Source organism: Salarias fasciatus, chromosome 17, assembly GCF_902148845.1.
Source record: "Salarias fasciatus chromosome 17, fSalaFa1.1, whole genome shotgun sequence".
Classification (NCBI taxonomy): domain Eukaryota; kingdom Metazoa; phylum Chordata; class Actinopteri; order Blenniiformes; family Blenniidae; genus Salarias; species Salarias fasciatus.
In genome coordinates, this window is record NC_043761.1 from 21,641,927 (window position 1) to 21,655,719 (window position 13,793).

The following is a 13,793-nucleotide window of genomic DNA, read 5'->3' on the forward strand; positions in this document are numbered from 1 at the left end:
TGCTCCAGATTTTTACAGTTGAGTCAGTTCAGCCTTTCTGTTGCACTCACCCACAAGCACACCCTTTTTCAGTATGAAATTTACATAAAACGGAAACCACAGCGAGCTGCGTGTGACACAAGAGGGAAGCTAAAAAGGAAGTTTGAATTCATACCCCAGTCCTTCCTGCTTCCATCCAGCACTGTGGTTTATGGTCACCAGCATTATTCAGTGAGCCGTCATTGAAATCCTCTGTAAGCGGGATGTGAAACAGACCAAACTTAAAAAAAAATTCAGTTCAGAGAAGTTTAAAATAAACTCTTAATGGGCTTAAACTCTCACTGGATGTCTCTAAAAATCGTTCACAGTTAAGATCCCTGTACTGTATTAATGCCCTGCAAAAAAATAAAAAATAAAAATAAAATTGGAAAAGTGATATCTAATTAAATTATAAAGGTAACTCTGAGACAGAGTCTCTGAAGTACATAAAAAACAAGAACACGAAAAAGCTGAAAAGATTACTTGATTACTGCCCATATGTTGAAAAACAACTCCAAAAACTCTCAAGCATTCTCATGTACTCTATAAAAGCAATCTGCACCTGAAAATACATATGCTGTGATTATTTGGATTACTATTGCAACAACACATCATCAGTAGGGTAAAACTAACCTGTCTCACGACGGTCTAATCCCAGCTCACGTTCCCTATTAGTGGGTCAACAATCCAACGCTTGCTGAATTCTGCTTCACAATGACAGGAAGAGCTGACATCGAAGGATCAAAAAATCAAAAATCAAAATGGATGACTTATCTAAGAGATTAGAAGAGTGTAAAACTGGATAAAGCCTTATTAACCATCTGCTATATGCTGATGATATAGTGGTGCTATCTCCCGATAGCGCTGGTCTGCAACAGTTATTAAGAGTATGCTCATCGTATGGGGAGCAGTACAATTTGAAGTTTAACTCCAAAAAGAGCGTTGTCATGATTGTGAAAACAAAAGAAGACCAGAAACAAAAGTTTCCTGTATTTTACCTGAAAGATAAAGTACTCAGTGTTGTAGACAAAGTAAAATACCTGGGTCACATAATCAGGGATGACTCGAGTGATGACGATGATGTGCAGCGTCAGTGTTGCAAATTATACGCACAGGCCAACATGTTAGCACGTAAATTTTATATGTGTACAGAGGAGGTTAAAGTATCTCTATTTAAATCATACTGCACTCCACTCTACACTGCTCACCCGTGGTGTGGGTACAGTAAGACCAAGCTGAAAAAGCTCCAAGTGGCGTATAATGATGCCTTTAGAATGTTGCTGAGACTCCCCAGGTGGACCAGTGCAAGTCAAATGCTTGTCAGTCGAAATGTACCCACCATGCATGCAGTGCTTTAAAATTTTATGTATAAATTGGTTGGCTATGTTGTGGAAATTCTATTAATAAATGCACCAACGATGAGTTCCTTATTGGTTCCTTTATTTCCAGTTGCAACAGGAGAGAAGTCACAGCTGCTCAGTCAGTGTGAGTTCTAAAGTTCTGTGATACAGACTGATATTTATACCATGTCCTGAACCCCTGGGGCCAGGGGCAGACATGTTAATGTCATTAACATGTCTTAGAGGCTGCCTTCAGTCAGGAAGGGACACATATTTAACATATGAAGTGAGAAAGGAACAACTCCAACCACCCAACCCACTTCAACCCCCCTGTGGCTGCCGATGCATCTGAGAACAGCATACAGACCACAGATACCATTTGGAGATTACGCCTGGTCAGGGGGAGACACATCTGCTCAAAATGCAACAGGACAAACAGGAAAGAACCCCCATTTGGGTTTGCTTGGTGTCAGGAGTCCAGGGGGCCGTCTGCTAAGGAAGTCTACTTAAAGTTGATAACCATCACAGGCATCAAATCCATAAAATTTCCATTACAGCTAAAAGAGTCACAGAATGGAATAATTTTGTTTTTAATTGAGCCTATTAAGAGTAGTATAAGATATACATCCATGTTTTGGAAACATTGGATTCAGTGTTTGTATGTTTTTTAGTGTTTTGTAAATGTTTTTTGTATTTCTCATATGGACCAACTGTGTCTGAAATAAAGTTTATATATATATTTGACTCAAAGTTGTTTTACTTCATTAAATCTATGGCAGGTGGCTGTGGCAGGTTTGGGCAGGTGATCAGTCCATCACAGGACAGTGTTTTCCACTATACCACCACCTGAGCATTTACAGTAAGAAACAGTGACTGCAGGAAAACTGCTGACCTGGCAACCCTGTCTGCTTGAGCCACTGCCATTGAGAGCACAGCCCATTCTCTGTCTGTCTCTCAGATCAGATCAGCACGTGCCTCCAGAATGGTTCGGGTTGACTGAAACTGTTATAAAATTCAACACAAACATCCTGTTGACAGCAGCAGAACTGAGGTTCAGAGGGGCCACTGACTCACTGACTGAGAAGGTGCTCTCACATGGACTCCCTGTCTGTTCAAGTGGGTTCAGTTATCAATTTGTTTCAGTTGCACAAAATGTCCACATATTTATGACAACCTGACACACAAAACCTTCAAATACATCTTTCACTCACACTGACTGAGCACAACTGTTTGAATCCTCCATCAGCAGCCCCTGTGCTGGATGAGAGGATGACGAAATACCCTCACTTGCCTCAGATTGGAATATAATCCACCGAGTAGCATGGTGAGGTATCACATTTTCAAACAAAAGGCTTATGGCTCCATGGTGGTTTCTGCACATTGTTACAGACTCTTCTGCATGATCAGCTGGGATCTCAGGTTCACAGATGTTTCATCCTTGAACTAAACTCCTCGCCTGAGTGGGCAGCAAAGACTGATGAGCCTTCACCTGCGGAAGAGTTCAAACTGTGGCCCCTCAGACATCTTGAGACCAGCTTGTCAATCCTTAATGATAGCTTGATGACCCTGAAGCCCTGGAGGATGAGGGCTGTGAGTCAACCTTCAAACAGGAGAAGGTGTCAAGAAGGTGTCACTGTGGAAGAGAACCCGTCACCCGTCCCCGTGAAAGTAAAGCAGAGCTGTCACCTCTCATTTCTGGAGTCAAACTGGTTGTCTGGCTTTAGTTTGAACCTTTATGGACTATTTGTTCTTAAATCTTGGTCAGCCTCCATTTTCATTTAAGTACACAATTCATAAAGCATAAAGCACAGTTTTTCCTTCTGACATAGTCAGATTTTACTTTACATATTAACATTCAAGTCTCAGTTCCTGTCTGGCCACTGCTGGATGCTGGTCTTCCAGGCCGCTGTGGGACTGAACTGCAGTTTGGTGTCAAATGCATTTTCAACAGGAAGTGAGGCAGAAAAATATCAACAGTGACTTTCTCTTTCCAAGCAGACAACCAGGGTCGCAATAAGACAAAAAACCACCCTGAAAAGTCACCAGCGAACCACTTCCTCTGAGGTTCAGTAGATACTGGATGTGTGAAGCAGAAACAAGAGGAAAGAGAGAGGACTCCGCTGATAGCAACACTTTTCTGGGTAGTGAGTCGTCACATAATGACACTGTTGACATACAAGGAATACAAAATTAAATTCATTTACAATAAATAAGATTTATTACTGCTCTTATTGATCTAATTTGAAATGGAGAAGCAGACTGTGCACGGTGTCGCAGCCTGGCAGAATAGATCTGTATGTAACCTGTATCTTTATTGCACTACACTACAGCAGAGCAGATGGCCCGACATTCATTTAATTAGATTTATATACAGTAAAGCAAAAGTGAACTCCCTGGTGAAGGAGAACTGTAAACAGGGTTTTTTGTCATTCAGTGAGCTGAATCTCTTAAAAAAACTGAAAAAGTTGCGTCTGGCTTGAACATTACATTCAGGGTCTGAAGGCGAACGCTGCAGGGAGTCCGAGTGGTGAATAAAAAGCAGAACGTTTTGTTTATCAGCCTATCCTGGTCAGTACATAATTGATGGTGATTTTAATTGTGTGTTAGATCCAGCAGAGGATACTTCTCATCAACAAAGAAAATTATCAAAAGATCCAAACTGTTCTGCTGTGAGCAGCAGCAGAGCAGTTTGGAGGTTTGTTCATGTTGTTTTCAGGAAGTAAACTGAAGAAATGAGTCAAACCATCATCAACGGCACGCAGTCGTGGGCCTGCAAGAAAACTACTTTCTCAGTGTTTCAGCTGTTGAAGTGCAAACTGACATTTTCAGAACGTTCTCTTAAAACTTTTCTGAAGCAGCAATGAAAACAAACAAACAGGTAGTTAGTTTTCATGGTAGTATTGCCAATATCTCAGCTCAGGTTGTGTGTCTGCAACTATTACTGAATAAATTAAAAACAGAAAGTTTTCTTTGAAATTTTGACCTTTTGCACGGCTGATTTTGGACCACGGGCCTCATGTTTGACACCCCTGCAATAAAACACCCCATAATTAAAAAAAAAAAAAAAAACTCTAAAAATGAAAAAGCTTTTTTATTGAGGAATGAGGGCATTAGATGATACATGATTCATGGATAGAGAGAAGTAGCATCCACCAGCCACACTGAAATTACATACAAAATACGAGTTGGACTGACAACCTGCAAAAGCGGCAATTTACAACGAAGGCTTCCTATTTTCCATGAGTCACACATATCTAAACATACCGGAGACATTTGACACATCAATAAAACTTAGGGATGCAGCGATACTAATGTCAGTATCAGGTCTGATTTTACCCGGAGTGTAAAGATCTCTGATCCAGCTCGGCGAGGCCTACGTGGCGTCAGGTGTCAGCTACATCGCCCGCCGGTACGCAGCAGAGCAAGAGTTCAGAGATTCTTTAACATCATCCGGGAGTTACTAAAAGTAAGCTTGTTCTTTAAAAAATAGTATCAGTGCATCCCTCATGGAAATATATACAAAAATCCACCAATCATGTGTCCACTGTCAGAGATATCCACATTCTGGGTGTGATTCAGGTATTCAGTGACCTGAGGCGGTGTACCATGAAGAAAGGTCAAGACAGTCTGACCCCAACCCCGAAACAACCGCAGACGTTTATTCATAGTACACCGCTCTTACATTCAACAAATACATTTCACAACATATTCGTTTCGTTTCTCCTTCAGTGCTGACCTCCACAGTTCACTGAAGTGAGGAGCAGCTTGTTGAAAGCATCTGACCAGTGCCATCAGCAGGAACCGTTTCTTTCAGTCAAAACAAGCACCAGAATTTTGACTTGAACGAGAGACTCTCCTGATGGAGGCAGAAAGCTTTCTGCCTTAGTTGCGGTAGTCATTGTTCTATGACCTCAGTGCAATAAAAATCATTTCAAGTGAATATTCCATCATATTATTGAAGGATTCCTTATTGCACCAGCAGCACCAGTTCCTGGTGAGGTTCAGAGCAACACAGACGTGCATGAGTGGTGCTGTCCACCCATGAGTGTGTTGCTCTGGCAATGAGGTAGAGTAAAGTGCATTCCCCGCACTTTCTTCTCATTTGGTAAAGGAAAGTGATTCCACTACTGACCACATGTTCAGTCAGAGTGAGTGTCTCTCTCCCTTTTTTTTCCCTCAGGCTGTGTTCGCTCTCCAGAGTTAATGCTCCTCCGGTCCTTCGTTTAGCGCAAAGAATCTGAACCAAACAAGTCAGTTTGATGAGCAGGTTTGAGTTTATGCTCAAACCGGTTCTGTGGATCAGACCGAAAGATCTCTAAAGAACAGACAACGCAGGATGTGACAGACTTCAGACAGGGATGTCCGATATTACAGGTCCGCTCATATTAAAGGGACTTAAGGCAAGATTTGTGAAAAACTACACATGCATTTCCAGTTTTTTCAATGCTAATGGGCCGTGAAGCATCAAAAACCTAAAATAACATCCCCATCCGCGTATCTGTCTGTTGCCTTATACAGGCTGTGTGCCACAGACTTTGTTGCAGTTCGGGGTCTGAATTTCGTGGGGATCGTGGGGATGTGACGTAAACTGACGCTGTACGCGCATTCCCGACAGCTCTGGAACAGAAAGAACATGGCCGCCGTGGACACGGACTAAAACACTGCAGGTAGGGTTTCCGCCAGACCTTTTCAGTCCCTGTGCCCCGTCTGCACTAAATTGTGCAGTGCCCAGACAACGGAGAGGAGAAAACCCCCCCCCCAAAACTCTCCGACGGTCGAACACTGGCAGCTGCGTGAGCTGTGGAAGCACCCCCCGCCCACCCCCGAGCCGACGGCTCACATTAGTAGCATTCCCCGCGGCACCACACCCCACCCCAAAAACAACAACCAAAAAAAAAAAAACCACACTCGCTCCCCCCATCCAAACTTTGTTCCTGCAAGAAACCCTGCTGCAGGGATACAAATGGATTCTTCAGCAGCCATCAAACGACCTGCATCCAATCAAAGCCCGAAAAAAGTGCCACCACGAAGAAAAAAGGACTTTATCAGCGTTATCTCGCGAGTCAAAAAAACAAAAAAAAAACGAAGACGGTGCACGCTCCCGTGCCGCTTGGCTGCTGGCTGCAGTTCCCCACAGCGCCTATCGCGGCAGCACTGAGGAACATTTTGTAAAGTTGACTTCAGTCCCTTTAACATGATGATCTAACACTGGTAACGGATTTTATGGCGATAATGAAAACCCCATTAAATAATGCTTGTTCGAAATGGGGTCCTGAGAAGTTTACAGGCATCAGAGAGGCATCACAGTGGAATAATGAGAGTTAGTGTTGGGGAAAACACTCTGCACATATTCATCAGTAGATATGAGAACTAAGAATTAAGAGTTGGCCAATATTGGCGTATTGGACATGGAGTGAAAAACACAACATCGAACATCCCTGGTTTCAGAAGCTCTGCCTCCTTGAAGCAAAGTGATTCCTGTTGCTGGTTCTTTTTTCATATGAGAAACTGTTGGTGAGTTCTGATAAGAGTCCCACTCCAACACGCATCCTGCTACATTTCTACCATAATGCAACACGGCTTCAGAGCTCACAATTCTTTTAACACTTATTTGTATCAGTAAGAATACAGAGGAATATTTAGCTTTATTTTATTTCTTTCATCTTTTGTGAGCTCCACCCCGAAGTGTGAACACAGCCTGGAGGACCTGCTCACACGACAACTTTTTTGTGAAAACGGCAAACTTTCTCTGCGTTTTAGCTGTGAGTTAAAGTGACAACGGTTTTGTTTCCAGGATGGAACCATCTCTGTGTAAACAGGTAAAATAACAGTGGAGGAGATGGTTGTGCCGTTCTTTTGAACTCCAGCTTAGTCCAACATCCCTGAACGAGGAAGGAAGACAGTTTGAAGGCACTTCAGTGTTTACATCGTCTCCTTCTCAGTGTGTGTAGATGTGTGGTCGTGTTGGAGATCAGCAGTGACACCAACTAGTGGCCTGACATCCATTTTTCTGGTGTTTCCTTGTGTGTAAACATTGTCTTTGAGAGGTCGCCGTCTGAACACAAAACGTTTGTGAAACCAAAACGCAGAGAAAAGAGTCGTTTTCAGTTGATCGTCGTCGTCGTGTGAACGAGGCCTGAAAGTGCTTTTGTATAGATGAGCTCAGGCACATCTATGAAAATCAGACAGCTCGATAGCAGCAGATTTTCACTTTGATCTGTCCGCCATCTAATAAAGTGCTGGCAGTGAGGTATGATAACTTTTCATACTTCTCACTTTTCTGATATGGCAGCTTTTCAAAAAAATACACTTTTCATTTGTTAGCTTTTTTTGTAGCTGCCACATTAAAGCCTGGTCACTTCAGTGAATTGAATAGCTTAAATTCACTGGACTGGCTAAACAGTGAAATAATATATTTCACTTTTCATGCCATTGAAACTGGCAGCATTTGAACTGGCGACCGCTGACAGCAGCCTTGTAACAAACGGAGGTAGACTGTGTAGCGATCTGTCAGCTGAAAACCCTACATTCAGAGTTTCAATGTAGTTTTTGAAAAGTGGAAACATAACTATATATACATGATGTCTACAGATTGAAGAAATGTGTGGTTTCCAAACCTAAATCTGAAAACCTGGACCCTTTAACACTGACTGTCCTCATGGGAAGGATTAAAAGTGAAACAACGTATTAAAAGAGCGACGATCACCACTGTCATCAAACACACACATACATAAACCCCCATCCGGCTTGGTGGCTGGCTTGGTGGCTGGCTTGGTGGCTGGCTTGGTGGCTGGCTTGGTGGCTGGCTTGGTGGCTGGCTTGGTGGCTGGCTTGGCAACTCCAGTTCCCCACCTTCAGGCGGAAGAAATTTCATTCGACAAGAAACCTCAAATTTTTCTTTACTAACTTGAAAATTTATTGAAGTGATATCGAGCAGGGTTTTGGAGCTCACACACCAGCATTGCTCGCTGAGCATGAGTAAATTATGAATGAAGCATTAATTAACAGTGAGCTCGGTCCCCCGGTCTGCAGTCCACTGATCTACAGCAGATCACAAGATTCATTTATGTGTCAGGAAGAGGGAAACACATGTCTACGTCTCATTTGTTCATTCATGTTCATAATCTTAGTTCAATATCTGCTGTTCCAGAACCTTCTGCCAATTTGTTCCTCAGCTTTTAGACCACAAAAAGCCTTCTTTGTTTTCCTGCGGTCCTGGAGCAGCTTTCTGTTGTTACACAGTGACATCTAGTGGTCACTGATGGTGTGACGAGTCATTGACCAAATATGGCCAGAGAAACAGCATAGAAAGTTAGTGGAGAATGACTGATCTCGAGAACATCGTGTTTTAAAATATCAAACGAGCCACAGTGAGGTTGACCTACCTGTAACCACGAGATCAAAACTGGTGAAGTTGCTTTTATCACCAGCAGCGATGATGAAGACGTATCTGCCCGAGTCGCTCAGCCTCAGGTCAGCGATGGAACACTCCACCCGGCCTTCAGAGGGGAACTTGAAACACTCCAGACGGCCGCGGTAGTCGTTATGGACGTACTCCCTGGCCTCAGGATAACTGTCGTAGTTGTAGACACTCCGCACAGTTTTGGGGCACATCAGGTCCACGTACAGTGGTGGAGGGGGTCCGTCGGGGTCCGAGGGGAAAAGCAGCGTCAGCGAGACGTTTTCCTGCTCCTTCGCCTGGAGGAGCTTCGGAGTAACGCTCACCGTGAACCCCTGCTGACCTGCAGGTGACACAGAGGTACAAACAGGAGTAGAAGGTCAGGAGGTCAGAGAGCAGTACACCAGGGGTCAGGAGGTCACAGCAGTGCTGAATGATTCATCACACTGCGCTGTGTGTACTGCTGACGCCGTGGTGGACTGGAGCCTTCAAAGGTGTTGGAGGTGACGTGTTAATGCTACTGTAGTAACAATCCAGTCATATTGGAGGATCTTCTGTGGCGCTGTAGCAGCTTTCTGTGGCCATATAGTGACATCTAGTGGTCTGAGATGGTCAGCACAGCCCTATTTTCAATTTCTAAATTGTATGAACTATTAAACAAGTGAAGAAGATGGATTTGTAACACAATATTGTATTAGCGATTAGGGGTGTTTAAAAAAATCGATTCGGGGATATATCGCGGTACTACGTCACGGGATTCTCGCATTGATTCAAAATACTTCCATATCAATTTTTAATTATTTATTTTCTGGGCAAATATCCACTGCAGCGTCTTTTTGTGTGCTGCACTTTTACTCCTGGCCACTAGTTGGTAGCACACCACACCAGGAGCTTTGCAGTCTGCCAGAGCAAGAACAGCATCTCACAAGAACTGTCCTGAGTGGCTTCTTTACACTATAGTCTTGCGGTATTTTGTTCACACAACAGTCTCCCGTGGTGGAGGAACTGGAAGATGCTCCGAGGAATATTTATAAAGCTGAAATCTGGACGCGCTTTGGCTTTTACAACAAAGACGGAGGGACAGATAAGAGCCACGCCATTTGCAAAATGTGCTTCGAAAGAGTCAAATACAGCGGAAACACCACCAACCCACATGAATTTGAGCAGGATGTCCCCATGCAGGACACCCTGAGGGCCCTGGAGAGCTGTGTGAGGGACAGGCTGCGTCTCCCCAGGTGTGTGAAGGAGCGTTGCCTCCTCAGCAGGTCCTTCCTCCCTGCTGCTATCAGATTCTACAGCCAGCACTGCTCCAACTAGTCCAAACACACACCACACACTGTCCTGATCTATCTAATTCATAGCTATTAGTCTATATCTGTTATTTAATTGTATTTATCCTAGTTAATTTTCTATGTGTGGTTGGGCCTTGTAAATTCTCATATGTTGCATTTCTTTTCTATTTATATTCTTTTCTCTGTGCTGCTTAACATTGCAATTTCCCCCTGTGGGTCAAATAAAGGACTTTCAATTCAATTCAATTCAATTCAGTTCAATTCAAGGTTTGACTATGATTGCACTTTATTTTCTTAGAACATGTTACATTATTGAAGGTATATTTAGCCTTTATTTTTATTTATTGTTTGAACGAAAAAACAGCCTGCAACTTGTTTGCTGTTAAATATAGTTTCCTGAGTGCTGCTGTTGCATTTGGGATGAATAAAATGTGTTTCATACAAGTTTTCTCATGAAGTAGTAATAGTTTACAAATGAGTTGTTCCTAAAGTATCGCAATGATCGTCAAAAACACTGGTATCGAGATATATCGGGATCGTATCGGATTGTGACCCATGAATAGTATCGCCAGATACGAGGAAATACACACCACTATGCGCGATTCAGCTACTCACCAGCTGCAGGATTCGGGAAATGCGCAGCTATCATCAGAAGAAACCCCACACAGGTCAACGTCTTCCATCGATCCGGCCTTTAGAGTGAAGCCAGAGAAAAACGTTACATTAAAATTCAGGATGAACTGATGCCGAAACTAGTGTCAGGTATCAGGTCTGGGTTTATCTGATGTGAGCAAATCTAATTTCTAATCGACTAACTGGCACATGCTGCACTAACTTTAAATAAAAGTGAAATAACATATTAGAGTGCTCACAACATCAACCGTAAACAAACACCTACATGAAGCACAGTCCGGCTTGTTTCCTCTGGTTCCTCATCTCCAGATCGGCCTTGGCTGCAGAGACAAAAGAAAAAGATATTACATGCAAACAGAAGCCTCAAGTGTTTAAAGTTAGAGCTACAACGACACCGATACACCAGCACTGGGTCTGTCACTACACAGAGAACTTGGAAAAAGCTCCCTGAGCTCAACATCAAGCGTCAGCAGCATCAGCAGCAGAGAGACAAGAGAAGAAGAGCGATTCACAAGGGTTGGAAACCAGATGGTTTCATTCATGTTAATGAGAATGACAAACAGATTTCATACACTTTTCAATGACTTTTCCCTGATTGCTCCATAACTTTTCACCAGATTTCCACAACTAAAACACAGCTTCACTTTTTAATCCAGTATTCAAACATAAGGTATGTTTGCCATATTAAATAGAATAACGTATCCCAAAAGTAATGCTGAGTTTGTACACCCTGTTTTTGTTGCTAACAATCCCCTCTAACTGGGAGGTGCGAATAAGAATGACTACATGGGAAAAAAAAAATGGAAGACTCCTGCAGCAGCGGCCCGCCCACCGGGGACACTGTTTAATAATCGTCTTGTGTAAGCGATAGTGCTCATCTAAATGTGGCATTTTCCTGCTCGAGGACCACAAAAACTGCATTGACTGTCAGCAAAGTAACCCCAGCTGGTCATGCCGTTTTTATTTTCTTATAAAGTTTGGCTCTTGTCTTGGTTTCCTTGCACTACAGGAAGGCTTGGGAGTGCAGGCCTGCAGCCAGAGCTCCTGATCTGCCTCTGAAATCACTGCGGGTGTCTTCACATTGAGATACAGCCATAAAAAATATATATAGAACCACAACAACCATCCTAAAAACTTACGGAAAAGAACAAAAGTGCTTTTTAATAAGTTTGATTATTTGAGTTCCTTTGCTTTCACTTTCATTCTGAGTCATCCGTTCTTCATAAGGGAAAAAATACAAATATAAATCACATCAACCATGCAGTTAGAGGCAAATGTGCAGCAAGAAGCATGAAGTCAGTCTCATCTGTGCAGTTTTAAGGTTTGACAGTAAAAAGCGTGGAACGCGCGTGAAACACGGAAGAAGAAACATTAAAACTCACGTTTTTCTCCAGTAATCCTTCCGTAGGAGACACTCACCAGTGTTCACAGAGACATCTGCAGACACGGCAGTGGTTTTGTATCAGAATAACAACAACAGCAGAGAAAATAAATAAAAACCTGTAAAAAATAAGTGCGCAACACGCGAGAGGAGCGCACGATATGGATTATTATGCGCGATAAAACCACAAATGTCTCCAGGCTTCAGTTTGTTTCTTGTTTTATCCCTCACAGGTCCAAGGAGGACGACTTGTCCGCGCCAAAGTAACTATATTTTATAATTGTTCTTCGAGAGAAGCCGCACTCCGGAGCGCCGAAGCGTCACACACTCATCACACACACACGCACACACACTTCACGGCGTGGCCTATGTCAGCAGCAGCCAGTGGGCGGGCGGTCAAACACCGGTCTGTTTGACTGCAGTTGTTTGACTGCGGTCAAGCCCGCCCTCATTTCAGAAAGCACGGTCAACCTAGCACTCAATTGACTCTGTGGTGCGCGCATACTCTGTGCATTACGGGAACAGCGTTTTCACAGTGACTTCACAATAAAAGTTGGGTTAAGTTGAATGAGATCTTCCTTTTGATTTGGTTAGCCGAGTTAGTTTTCTTAAGTTTTCACGACCTGGAGTGACAGGCACAGTGAAACTGATATTCTACTGCGACAATACAAAGTATCAAAATAAACACGAACACACACCAAACACGAACAGACGCCCAAAAAAAAAAAAAAAAAAAAAAAAAAAAATCCTGTTGGCAACAACCCAGTCCACTTCTCACTGAAAGTAGGCCACCCCAGGGTGCAATTCACCAAGTGTCATCCAGATCTGATGTGTATTTTCAAAGTAAGAGCCCTCTGAAAAAGCGCATTTTTGACTCATCCAGCCAAATTCAAAGTTGCATTGCTCCAAAACGCCCTGTTGCCGAGCAACCATTCCACTTCTGACTGATAGTACGCCCCCCCAGGGTCCCAGTCACCAAGTGTCATCCAGATCTGATGTGTATTTTCAAAGTAAGAGCCCTCTGAAAAAGCGCATTTTTGACTCTTCCAACCAAATTGAAAGTTGCATTGCTCCAAAACGCCCTGTTGCCGAGCAACAGTTCCACTTCTCACTGATAGTAGGCCCCCCCAGGGTCCCAGTCACCAAGTGTCATCCAGATCTGATGTGTATTTTCAAAGTAAGAGCCCTCTGAAATAGCGCATTTTTGACTCATCCTACCAAATTCAAAGTTGCATTTCTCCAAAACGCCCTGTTGCCGAGCAACAGTTCCACTTCTCACTGATAGTGGGCCCCCCCAGAGTCCCAGTCACCGAGTGTCATCCAGATCTGATTTCTAGTTTCAAAATAAGAGCCCTCTGAAAACTCACATTTTTGACTCGTCCTACCAAATTCAAAGTTGCATTGCTCCAAAACGCCCTGTTGCCGAGCAACCATTCCACTTCTGACTGATAGTGGGCCCCCCCAGGGTCCCATTCACCAAGTGTCATCCAGATCTGATTTGTAGTTTCAAAATAAGAGCCCTCTGAAAAAGCGCATTTTTGACTCATCGAGCCAAATTCAAAGTTGCATTGCTCCAAAACGCCCTGTTGCCGAGCAACCATTCCACTTCTGACTGATAGGAGGCCCCCCCAGGGTCCCATTCACCAAGTGTCATCCAGATCTGATGTGTATTTTCAAAGTAAGAGCCCTCTGAAAAACGCATTTTTGACTCATCCAGCCAAATTCAAAGT

General features: G+C 43.3%; 1 protein-coding gene across 1 annotated transcript; it reads right to left on the reverse strand.

Annotated features, from left to right (window-relative positions):
- Window positions 1–6,266: 6,266 nt before the first annotated feature.
- LOC115404591 (uncharacterized) lies at window positions 6,267–12,417 on the reverse strand. The gene is made up of 5 exons (XM_030113999.1): window positions 12,065–12,417; window positions 10,948–11,002; window positions 10,665–10,741; window positions 8,744–9,100; window positions 6,267–8,210 (listed from the first exon to the last, which is right to left on the reverse strand). The coding sequence occupies exons 2-5, from the start codon at window positions 10,983–10,985 to the stop codon at window positions 7,999–8,001; spliced, it is 684 nt and encodes a 227-aa protein (XP_029969859.1). The 5' UTR covers window positions 10,986–11,002; window positions 12,065–12,417; the 3' UTR covers window positions 6,267–7,998.
- Between the last annotated feature and the right edge of the window lie 1,376 nt (window positions 12,418–13,793).

Bases quoted from the DNA above. Each gene is read 5' to 3' on its own strand.
- LOC115404591 (XM_030113999.1), bottom strand. From the start codon at position 10,985: ATGAGGAACCAGAGGAAACAAGCCGGACTGTGCTTCAT. The intron at 9,101-10,664 runs GTGAGTAGCTGA...TGTCACCTGCAG, and splicing joins TTTCCCGAATCCTGCAGCTG to GTCAGCAGGGGTTCACGGTG. The intron at 8,211-8,743 runs GTAGGTCAACCT...TTCCGCCTGAAG, and splicing joins TTTTGATCTCGTGGTTACAG to GTGGGGAACTGGAGTTGCCA.